General features: G+C 44.5%; 1 protein-coding gene across 3 annotated transcripts in view; it reads right to left on the bottom strand.

The window, feature by feature from the left end:
- The window catches only part of CUNH6orf89 (chromosome unknown C6orf89 homolog), a 46,650-nt gene extending 40,134 nt beyond the window's left edge, over window positions 1-6,516 (bottom strand). For 2 of the 3 annotated variants that reach the window (XR_010413613.1, XM_064597543.1), the window contains exons 1-2: window positions 6,356-6,516; window positions 897-992 (exon numbers count right to left, since the gene is read on the bottom strand). Coding sequence is in view for 2 of the 3 variants with exons in the window: in XM_064597543.1 (XP_064453613.1) it covers window positions 897-992; window positions 6,356-6,357 (98 nt within the window). In the remaining variant the exon portion in view is untranslated. The remainder of the gene's footprint in view (window positions 1-896; window positions 993-6,355) is intronic. The other variant, XM_064597544.1, reaches the window with a different exon arrangement.
- Between the last annotated feature and the right edge of the window lie 5,785 nt (window positions 6,517-12,301).

The following is a 12,301-nucleotide window of genomic DNA, read 5'->3' as shown; positions in this document are numbered from 1 at the left end:
GTGATTCCAGAGACAGCATTTTTCTGTTGAAATTAACAGACATTCTATAAGCAAGCAAGGATAATGTTCAAACAAACTACAATTAATTACCCAACAATATCCAGTCAAAATCCATTAAAATTCAGTAAAGGACCAGAAAAGAGAGCAGTCAGAATTCTAGAAAAAATTCCAGTAAATAATTTGAAACTGTTGGAAGGTGGGGCACATGTAGGTATCCCTCAGGCAGCAGGGAACATCACATTATTGTGAACTGTGAAGGGAACAGAAGTGCAAGTGAGGAGAACTCCCCACCACTGTAAACCTCTGCCTACTTTTAATACACATAAACATCTCATCAAACCCCCCGTTTGTATTGCAAAAACAATATGGTTTTTTTTTTTTATAATTCAAGTATACAATGGTATTATGATACTGAATATATTTCTGCAAACTGTACACCCTTCCTCCTTGAGATTCTGACACATTTCCCAAATTACTGGAAGGGTCATTACTAATAATTTCATAAAGTTTCTAAGAGCACATAGGAATCTTTATAATAAGCCCTCCTTTTGGCTTTGGTTAGACCAGTGGTCCTCAACTGGGGGCAATTCAGGAGAGGGGACATTTGGAAAGTCTGGAGACATTTTTGATGGTCACACTGGAGGGGTACTGGCATCTAGTAGCTAGATGTTAATAAACCACACAAAAAATATCCCTTTGGGTTGGGATTTCATACTAGCAAGGCAGCTCCCTTGCTGTGATCTGAAAGTCAGCCCTCAACACAAGGATTTGCATTAAAAAAAAAAAAAAAAAAATCTTGTCCCTAAAAAAAAAAAATCAAACACAAAGTCATGGCTAAGCATCAAGCACGAGGGGACTGACTGAAATCAGCTGAGCCTTGATGGCAATTCCTTTACCTCCAGAAAGAAAGAAGATCCAACTCTGGCAGGAATGAGCTTTGCCACAGAGGGAAGTTCCAAAGAGTGAGCTTGACTTCTAACAGTGGCTTATACCTGCAAGGGCACAGGCAGGGTCACTAGCAGAATTAGGAAAATCAAGGTATCATGCACCACCCTCGACGTAATGAATTGCTAGAACCTCTGGGAGTGGGATCCAGGTGCAGAAGTATTCCAACTCTTCCCTGTTGAGTAAAGGCACACCCCCAATTAGGAGACACTGCTTTAGAATACCAGTTCTCAAGTAGGGATGAGTTTGCTCCCCAGCGGACATTTGGCAATGTCTGGAGACATTTTAGATTGTCACAACTGGAGGGGCACCACTAGCATCTAGTGGGTAAAGACCAAACATCCTACAAGGACAGCCCCCCCACAACAAAGAACTGTCCCACTCAAACTGCTAAGGGTGCTAAGGTTAAGAAATTCTGCTTTCAAGGGAGGCTGGGGTGGAGGTGAGGGGGGAGGTAAGCCCCAGGAGGCTGTTCACTTCTGAAGGAGCATCTCAGGAATAGAAGGAAGCTACTGACAGCTCTGATGAGATGTTCTCCACAATTCCTTCTGGGTCTCAAGTCTAGGAAAAAAACAGGACAGAGGCATAGCTCATAGAATGACTCTGATAGAACTTATCAATAAAAATGTTTAAAGCAGAAAACAGGTTAAGAGGTCACATTGAATGTGAACTTCTGCTTTGCCCTGTCTGATACAGAATTCCTTCATGGTTATAAATATGTCCTAAACACTGATTTGACATCATCCTGGAGGTTCTCAGTTTTCCAAACTAAACAACTATGCCAAGTTAGGCAACTCTGAGATGCCATACTGATGCATCTAGCTAAAACATGAAAGGGGAAATGCTACAGTTCAAAAAAGAAAGTTTCAAAAGCCGATCTAAATATGTCCTAATCTTCAAAAGTGGGGACAATATCCCGAGTAATATTAAATTTTCTTTTTCTGGTACTAGGTTCTTTAGTGCTATGCTAGCTATGCAGTATGATAATCCATTCCTTAGTGTTATGAACAAATTCCATTCTATTTTATCCAGCGATTCCCATTAACTGAAGATGTTCTACTAAAATGAAAAAAATGCAGCCTTTGGGTTGTAATAAAAACTGCTAAGAAAAAATAAACATCAATATTTAAAGGAAAAATAGTTGATGAACATTAAAACAATAGGACTTAAAAGAGCAGGAATTTAAAAATGTAGAAGTGCTTAAAATTTACAGCTAAGGGAATTCTACTTTTTTGCAGTTTTAGCATCACTTGACTAAGTCCTCTTTCTGGACATCTTTGTCCAGTGAAACTTGGTGAGTCTGATACTTTCTTCATTCACTGAAAATATGCCTCTTCCATTTTTTCCAATCGCTTATTTTGAAAAATTTCAAGCCTCCAGAAAAACGGAAATACTACAATAAACACTTGTATATCCTTCCCTTAGATTGATTGTTAACGTCTGGCTTTACCTATCTCCTCTCTGCTTTTGCCAGAACCATTTAAAAATCAGTTGTGACACATTATGAAATCACTTCTAAATATTTCAGCATGCATCTCCTCAGAATAAGGACACTGCTCTACTTAATCATAAGCAAAATTATCATACCTACTAAAATAACTAAGATTACCTAATATCCACTCTATAGTCAAATTTCTGTTAAAAAAAAATGCCCTATAGTTTTTTAGAAACGCAGGATCCAATCAATAGTCACACATCACAACTAGCTGTCATATCTCTTTGGTCTATTTAAATCTAGAACAGATCCTGGCCTTTTTTTTTTTTTTTTTGTCCTTTATGATATGAACATATTTGAAGCAATAACCCCCACATTTTAAAACTTATTTTTACCTGGTCTTATCCTCACCTTTTCTAGTTTCTACCATTAAAACAACAACAAACCCTTCCTCTCTAGAATTCCAGTGCTCATGTTTTCCCTCCCTTCATAGCCAAGCTCCTTAAAAAAAAAAAAGGCATTACTTCACCTTTTTTCTCAGGTCTCCATTTGTTTATTAACCTCTTGAAATTGTATTTCTGCCCCGCTCACACCGATATTGCTCTCACTCAGGCCACCAATAGCTCTCTACATGCCAAGTCCAAAGGATGTTTTCTCAACTATCACCTTACCTGACCTCTCTGCAAAAGCTGCTGTTGCTATCCATTTTCTCCTTCAAGTGCTCTCAAACCTTGGCATAATTCTCTTTTCTCAGACTATACCCCTGAATGTTGGTATTCATCACATTTGTCCTTGATCTTCTCATTCCCTCCATGGCTTTAACCACCATCTATTAGTGATTCCCAAATCTCTTCTCCAGTCTACAACTTTCCAGAACTCCAGACCCATCCATCTATCTATCTACCAGACACCCCGGCCAAAATTTCTTACTGTCCCCTACATGTAATGTGTCCATAACTGACTATTTTCCCCCCGCAACCCATTTCTCCTACCATATTCTGCTTTGTAATTACTGGAAACGCCAGTTCTCCAAATTTAAAACCTCTCTTCCTTCTTCCTCAAACACACCAATGAACCAATCACTAAATCCTCAATTCCACCCCCTGTATAGTTCCCACATTCATCATCTCCTCTTTAGCTCTACATAATGGCAGTTAAGGCCCTCAACATCTCTCCCATGGACCATCACAAAGATGTAATTAATCTCTATACTTCCAGTCCTCCTTCTCCTCTCCAATCCATCCTCTACTCTCTCCACAAATCTTTCTGAAACACAAATTGGTTCACGTTACTCATCTATTTAAAGCAACTTCTTTGAGGGGCTCCCGGGTGGCACAGTTGGTTAAGTGTCCGACTCCTGATTTTGGCTTAGGTCATTTCCTCAAGGTTGTGAGATCAAGACCTTGCGGCCTAGTGTGGAGCCTGCTTAAGATTTTCTCTCTCCCTCTCAAATAAATAAAATAAAGCAACTTCCTTCAATCCCCATGCCCTGCTGTGGAACAATGTAGACAGTGGGTTAAGAAGGCAATGGAGTTGGAAAAAGCTGGACAATTATTTGATCTTCCATCTACTATGCAGCCATGAGATACTACTTAATCTAAGCCTCAGAGTTTTCATTTTATAAAATGGGGATAATTGTGTCTTTCTAACACTGTTGTTCAGGGATTACAAGATGAATGTAAAACATGTGTCCCAATACCCAAATTTAATACTTAATAATTGTTGTAAGATGAAGTCCAAATTACTTAGCATGGCCTTTTATGACCTGGTCACTGCTTACCTGTTCAGTCTCATTTCCCATTCCTTCCTCACATGCTTCACTGACATACCATTTCATATCTTTTTGCTTTTGTACAAATAATTTCCTCTGCCTACAAAGTCTAGCTCCCATGCTTTTCAAATGAGTGAACTCCTTATTCCAGCCTTGATGTTTGTCCTTTGAACCTTAAACACAACTCGATCACTCTGTATTATACCTATTTCCATGTCTCCTCACACTAAATTGTTTCTTGTGTTAAAAAGAAAATCACAGGCCCCAAATGGTGTCCCTTAGGTTAAGTCAGTAAACCAAGACTTAACACCTAACCTAACTACAGTTTCAAACCCCCTAGAACTTTAACCACTCAACATGGAATTTCTGGTCAGCGCTAGAAAATTTACTGATAGAACTCATCCCATTCCCCTTAGGAGAGTGACCTTGCCTAATTTAAAAAAAAAAAAAAAAAAAGCCTTTATTCTACTCTACCTTTTTTTTTTTAAGACTTTATTTATTTTAATTTATTTGTTATTTTTTTTTAGGTTTATTTATTTGACAGAGAAGAGGACAAGCAGGGGGAGCGGGAGCAGACTCCCCACTAAACATGGAGCCCGATGCAGGGCTTGATCCCAGGATCCTGGGATCATGACCTGAGTGGAAGGCAGCTGCTTAACTGACTGAGACACCCAGGCGCTCCCTATTTATTTTTGGAGAGAAGGGGGGGAGGGGGAGAAGGAGAATCTCAAGCAGACTCCCTGCTGAGTGTAGAACCCAACGCAAGGATCAATCTCACAACCCTGAGATCATGACCTGAGCCAAAATCTAGAGTTGGACACAACTGGTTAAGCCACCCAGGCGCCTCTCTCTCTACCTTTAAAAATCTTTCCTTTTCTGTAGCCCTTAGGAGCTCCCCTCTACTTGCTAGACTGGATGCTGCCTAATTAATGAATTGATTAATAAAGCCAATTATATCTTTAAAATTTACTCATTTAAATTTTTGTTACTTAACACTTGAAACCAAAGATAAGTGGAGAAAATAACAGAAGAAACTAAAAACAGGCATGGAAATTCACCTCAGGAACATGGAATCTGATCAATGTCTACTAAGCAAATTTATAGAAAGGACCTAAGGTGATCATTCTTTTCCCAAACTAATTTACTTAACGCTTTATTCATTTTACCTTTTATTCTTAAAAATATATCAACCTAAGAAGGATTTAGATGAGATTAGGAACCTCCCATTTAGACAATCTGTGGTGCTGTAGGGCAGCTGTAGAGAAACAGGGATTCAAACTGGGTCTTGAAAGTTGTTTTGGTCCAAAGCAGAAAGGCCTAACTGGGCAAACAGGATTACTCTTTGGTATGCAAGTTGGACTATGTGAACTTCTGTCAAACCTTCAATGTAGCAAAGTTGCATTTGGGTTGTTCTTTAGAAAAGAAATTGTGATAAACTCAAATACACACTTTTATTAAGGGAGAAATGCCGATAGAGGATTCCACCATGGGAAAACCAATGGCAACCAGAAAAAGTCAGAATAATAAGTATCTGGGAGTAGTTTCTACTATAAAATGACAACTAAATATTTTAAATGTATTCGCGAATACCAAGGCTATGCAGGCTCTTAAACAGGAAAAGGTGTGACAGAAGGATTAATGATCTTAAGACAGTATGGAACACGGGGCAGGCGATTTTTGCACTAAAAGGTGATTACAAACAAGTTCATCGGGTCAATAAACCAAGTCATACAACTTTCTGAAATTCTAGATGCTACGGTTATCATATACCAAGTCCACACTTAAAAGAAAAAAAATTTCTTTGACAATTATTAGAAAAAGATATTGGGGGGAGCTGAAAATCTACTCCCAATATACAAAAGAAATTAGAAATCCGTCAGAAGGGCAGTGAAATCTAGACTTTGCTGGCGCCAATCGTGTTTTGGACACTGCCGTGACGCCTGCGAAACAGGTTCAAGCAGGGTCAACCTCGCCTTGCTCGGCCCCACGGAGCCAAGGAAAGAAAAGAGGTCTTAAGGGAGTCGATCCTGGCGGGGGCGCGGAGGGGGAAGTTGCCGGGGGTACAGTCTGCGAAACACCTGAGGCTCAGGAAAAGGGTTTGCGCAGGGGCAAGGGGCTGCGCGAGGATGTCACAGACGGGCGCGGCGGTGAGGCTGTCACAGCGCGGCCTCCCCCCCTCCCGGCCTCGGGCCCCAGTCACTCACATGCGGGGCCCGCGCCCTCTCGGGCTCCTCCCGCCTCGGGGACAGCAGCCGCCGGGCGAGGAGGGTAAGCCGACAACTTCCTGCTTCCGGGCGCGCAACCCGGAAGCAACTCCCACGCCACAGGCGAGGCCGCGCGCCCTAGGGTAGCTCCTTCTTCACGCCCCGCGCTTCCGTCAGAAACAGAACCCGTGACGTTGCCGCGTGCGCCGGCGCGCGAGCAACTCCCGCGAGATCTGGAGAGCACGGGTTCTTGCTCCCCCTGGCGTCAGGTTTTTCCTGTTCGGTACATTTCGGTCCATGCCAGGGTCTGTCCTCTGGCTGCGCTTAAGGCGGGCTTCGCAGCTGGGCTGATCCATGCAACAAGCTTTTATTGAGCCCCCTACTACGTGGCGGGCAGCGTGTTAGGCATTAAGGGATGGGAGGGGGAGGGATAGGTAATGGAGGGCTTGCCCTTAAAGCCTCCGGGGGCTCGTCTAAAAGAAAGACAAGCAAGCGTTGTGGTTTCCCGGCTAGCGGACCAAGGGTAGCTGGTACAGAGCAAACGTCATTGTAATGCATTCGCATTGCGGTTTCACTCCCCCCCCCCCCCGCCCCAGGTGGGAGAAGGCGGCCTTGACAGTTCCGGGAGGAACCTTGTAGGGGCAAAAGTTCTCCCTCCGCACGGGAAGGAGGAGTCTCCAAACGGTGCGATGCAACCTCCATTAAAGACCACCTCCTCCATGGCTCTAGGCCCCACTTACATAGAAAAAAAATTCCCTACAGCCTTGGGGTAGTCGTCAATCCCCCTCCCCTCCATCTTGACAGTGTACTGTTCTTTAATAAAATGCTTTCTGCTTAGTACATTCCTTCTGTCTTTATTCGAGAGCGGATCCTCATCAAAATCTTTTGAGGGGAATCCAAGAACCGAGACTTCCATTGACACAACGCAAGCTTCCACCGGTAACATCTTTTGGTGCCGTGACTCCGATCGCACAAGGTAAGATCCGATCGCACAAGGTCCTCACCCCGCTGGGGCTAGAGGACCCACGTCTGATTTATTTTCAAGGATGTCAGCTCTCACTCCCTTTGCAATTTGGCTACTCCTGTCTGCATTTCTTCCTTTCCTAAACCTCTCTCCCATCACACAAAGTGTGTGCCCCTCAAAACCCGAGGACGTGCTGTCCGATCTGCTGGTTCCGACCATCCTCATACTCATTCAACCTCCTGGATGATGCATCTAACCAGGAGTTCTACCTTTTCCGTTGCCTCCTATCAGACCTCCTTACGTGCCCCCCTCCCCTTCTTTCTGGAAAGATGGTCTCAATCGGCCCCTGAAACTTAAATCCAAGGTGGGTGCATGATAATCATGGTATTGTGTGGGAGTTTATTTCCAATTGGGCAAAGGCAAATCTTTGTGCCTATTCCAACTCCTCAAATTAATACTTCTGAGAGGGCCTGGGATGAAATCCGGAAATGGAACTATATAGATGTCGAGGGCCAGGGCATACATCTTGGCACTCGGGGACTCATTAAGAACCGTAAAATATACCAATGTCCTCCCTCATGGGCACCTCAATTGCGAGGAGGCAGGTAAAGAAAGGAAAGGCTGTAATAATATTAATTAAGGCTGTGGGCCTCTTCTGGGGGGACACCCTCAGGGTTGTTCTTCAAAGCAGGGAGGAAGGCCATCTCCCTTCTGGATACACAACATTTCAACGGGGACATTCTTGGAATATTGTGTCTACTCCTTCTCCTTCTCTTTGCTATCCCCTTACAGATGGGAAACTGGTTATCAGATGCACCCCGGGATGCATCCTCGCTAACTGGAATGTTTGACCCCCAAACTTTTTTTTTTTTAATTTATTTTTTTAATATTTTATTTATTTAACTGACAGAGAGAGACACAGCGAGAGAGGGAACACAAGCAGGGAGAGTGGGAGAGGGAGAAGCAGGCTTCCCGCAGAGCAGGAAGCCCGATGCGGGGCTCGATCCCAGGACCCTGGGATCATGACCTGAGCCGAAGGCAGACGCTTAACGACTGAGCCACCCAGGCGCCCCGTGACCCCCAAAGGAAATGGTTCATCTTTTCTGCATACAGCATGGCCCCAATATAAACTAAGAGATGGGGCAAAAGGGCCCCACAATAGGACATTGGATTATAACACCATCTTACTGGGGCGCCTGAGTGGCTCAGTCAGTAAGCATCTGCCTTTGGCTCAGGTCATGATTCCAGGGTCCTGGGACTGAGCCCTGCATCAGGCTCCCTGCTCAGTGGGGAGTCTGCTTCTCTCCTTCCCTCTGCCCCTCTCCCCTGCTCATGCTCTCTCTCTCTCTTAAAAAAAAAAAAAAATCTTTATAATACCATTTTACAGCTAGACCTCTTTTGTAGAGACTAAGGACAGAGGTCTCAGATCCCTTAGGTCCAAGTCCTCATGTTCCTCAAACAAACCCCAGGCTTTTCAAAACCTGCAAAACTGAGCTGTCCACTTTAGCTCTCCTCACAGATCCAAGCCCTAAGCCCCCTACCCCACCACCAGAAGGGGCTTCCCCAAGCCCCACTGCCCCACCAAACCCTACCATAGTCCAAAACAATGATCTAGTATCCCCATATCTGGGACCACCAATAACCTCAAGTCCTAACAAGCCCCTTCCAATTCTGTGTCCCCTCTAGGAAATGGATGGTCCAACTGGAACCACCATGCGGGTCCAAACTCCATTCTTTATGAGTGATCTCCACCAAGTCCAAAAGGACTTGGGAGATTTTTCTGAGGACCCTTACACTTACATATCAGTTAGTTTGGGACTAACTTTTTAAAAAATTTTTTTAAAGATTTTATTTATTTATTTGACAGAGAGAGACACAGCGAGAGAGGGAACATAAGCAGGGGGAATGGGAGAGGGAGAAGCAGGCTTCCCGCTGAGCAGGGAGCCTGATGCGGGGCTCGATCCCAGGACCCTGGGATCATGACCTGAGCCGAAGGCAGACGCTTAACAGCTGAGCCACCCACGTGTCCCGGCACTAACTTTTGATTTGTCCTCAAGGACACAGTGGTCATTCTCAATCAGACTCTCTCCAAGGCAGACTGAGATGGAACTGGGGAGCCCACCATCCAATTTGGGGATAAACTTCATAGTTCCAGTGTGAGGTATCTAGCAGATAACATGGCAATCCCAATCACAGATCCTCATTGGAACTATGAGACTCTACAAGGACAATGGTCCCAAGACCATCTTACAATCTGTCTAACAAATGGAATGAAGATGCCATTCAAAGCCAATTAATTATAACAAGCTGGCTCTCATAAACCAGGGAAAGGACGAAAACCCTGCAGCCTTTATGGAAAGACCAAAATAGACTTTAACTAAACATACCAACCTTGATCCCAGATCAGATATCTTATAGTTCTTTATTTTTTTTTAAAAGATTTTATTTATTTATTTGAGAGAGAGAGAATGAAAGACAGAGAGCATGAGAGGGAGGAGGGTCAGAGGGAGAAGCAGACTCCCTGCCGAGCAGGGAGCCCGATGTGGGACTCGATCCGGGGACTCCAGGATCATGACCTGAGCCGAAGGCAGTTGCTTAACCAACTGAGCCACCCAGGCGCCCAGATATCTTATAGTTCTTAATGGCTGACTCATCACTCAGACCACCCCAGATATTAGGAGGAAACACCAAAAGTTTCCCTAAGGTCAGACACCCCAAGCTCTGAACTCCTTAAGGTGGTCAATTTGGTGTTCTATGGCCAGGACCAGGAGGGAAAAAAAGGGAGAAAGGAAAAACATAAGGATCAGAAACAGGCTCAACTCCTGATGGCCTTGCAACACCAGTCATCACCACAGGGTCGCCCCCTCAAAAGGGAGACACCAAAAGGAGCCTACTACCATTGCAAAAAGGAGGGACACTGGAGAGATGAATGTCCTTAAGGCCATAATATGACCCGTGCTCAATGTCCTCAAATGGGACCTTGGAGGAGAGACTTCCCCTCTAGTCGGAGAACCAGAGGTTCAGAATCCCTTCTAGCTGTAACCACCACGGTCTAAGGAGTCCTAGGGCACCAATAGGCTCCCCCACTCACTGTTTCCATCATTGCAATGGGGCCCAGGGTGACCCTTGACGTGGCAAGTAGGACAATGAATTTTCTTTTGGACACGGGAGCCACCTACTCTGTCTTAACCTCTTTAGCGGGTAAGCTTTCCTTCAACTCCTGTCTGGTTATGGGAATGAATGCCCTACTGACCAGGCTAAAATTCATCTGTTCTTGGGACAGGACTTATTCAGTTAGTGTCTTTGAGAGATGCTATGGGAAAAACAGATCCTACCAAAGCCCCACCACTCAAACCCAACTTCCTCAGTCCAACCAGGAGATGAGGTCCTAATTAAAACCTGGAGAGATGGATCTCCTGGATCCCAACTAAATCCTTTATGGATGAGACCCTATACTGTTCTTTTATTCAGCCCTACCCTACAGTCATTAAGGTCCCAGAAATTGTCATTTGGATCCATCTCTCCCGAGCCAAGCCTGCTGTGACCTCTAATGAAGAAAACAATCCTGACACCTTTGAGTATGCTCTTCAAAAAGGGGCCATCTCAGATAAATCCTAAAATTCTCTATTCTGTTATGTCCAATACCTTAGTGTGGTCAACATTCCTCCAGGGGGACTTCTAGGACTACACCCTTAAAGAAATCAATGGGTACCTCTTTGACCACAACTCACTTCTGCCTGATAATCCCCCTCACACTGCCCTGGACCACACAAGAATGCAACTCTAACCCCTTAGCCCCATCACTTACACTGCTCAACGCAATCTCAACAACACCAATTCCCCTTGCTGGATATTTGTGGGACCCCACTTAGCCACTCTAACTCCTGTACCTGCTTCATTGTGGGCCACGAACAACTGCCCCACAAGTTTCACCCATACCTGTCTTTGGACACCAACATGGACCTTGCAGCCCCATGTAAGTGCAAGAAGCTTCCAAAGAAAGGTCATGGAACATAGCACAAAAATCCTAAATGCTCAGGGGCCCCTCCCAAAACCTGCTATTTTGGGATTGTTATATACTCAACTTAAACTCTTTAATATGACCTTCCCAATTTGTTAGTGCTAGCCCATCATCTGGGACTCCAGGAGTTCCCTTGTCTCAATGCCTTGATCATTTCAACCTAACTTCGGCGGGTGAGTCATTCTTTTGGGAAAGTGTTTCTGATCACTATTTTAACACCATTAAAATACCCCACCAGGGCCATCCATCAGCCCAAATAACCTCCTTCTTCTTCTTCAACACATCTTACCAACAGCCCTATCTCTCACTGGAAAAACTCCCAGAATGTATTCTGGAATCCTCACTGAAACCTCCTCTTTTCTGAACAGCCCAACACAACTGTACAACATCCAGTCATGACCCCCTTGCCTGCCTTCATATTGGCTTTGGTCCCCTTTAGGGTCACTACTGGCCCCGGGGGAACTCCAAGACAGTCCCTTTCTTTTCTTTTTTTTTTTCTAAAGATTTATTTACTTGAAGGGTGGTGGAAGCAGAGGGAGAGAGAATCCCAAGCAGACTCAGCTGAGCATGGAGCCCAATGAAGGGCTCAATCTACAGCCCTGAGATCACGACCTGAGCCAAAACCAAGAGTCCGATGCTCAACCAGCTGCATTTCCCAGGCGCCCTATTTTCTATCCTAACCAAGGCTCACCTGCATCCTCAGAAGGGACTCTATTTGTGGAACTCAAGCATACCGAGCCCTTCCAAATGGATGGAAGGGCACTTGTTCTTTGGCCTGATTAGCTCCAGATGTATCCCTCTCAGGAGGTACTCTAAGAGTTTCCTACTCTATTGTAACTGAAACATCCATATCCAAGCAGGAGGTCCTTACACTCCTCTCACTAGGGGCCCTCCTGGGAGCAGCCTCAGGATCGCCAAAGGGATCACTAGGACTGTCCTTTCTTCTCAATTCTCTCAAGCA

The sequence above is a fragment of the Mirounga angustirostris genome, unplaced genomic scaffold (assembly GCF_029215605.1).
Source record: "Mirounga angustirostris isolate CCGP_5_RB_7025 unplaced genomic scaffold, mMirAng1.0.hap1 SCAF_8, whole genome shotgun sequence".
NCBI lineage: Eukaryota > Metazoa > Chordata > Mammalia > Carnivora > Phocidae > Mirounga > Mirounga angustirostris.
Note: the sequence above shows the minus strand (reverse complement) of the source record. Positions and strands in the feature narration are given on the sequence as shown.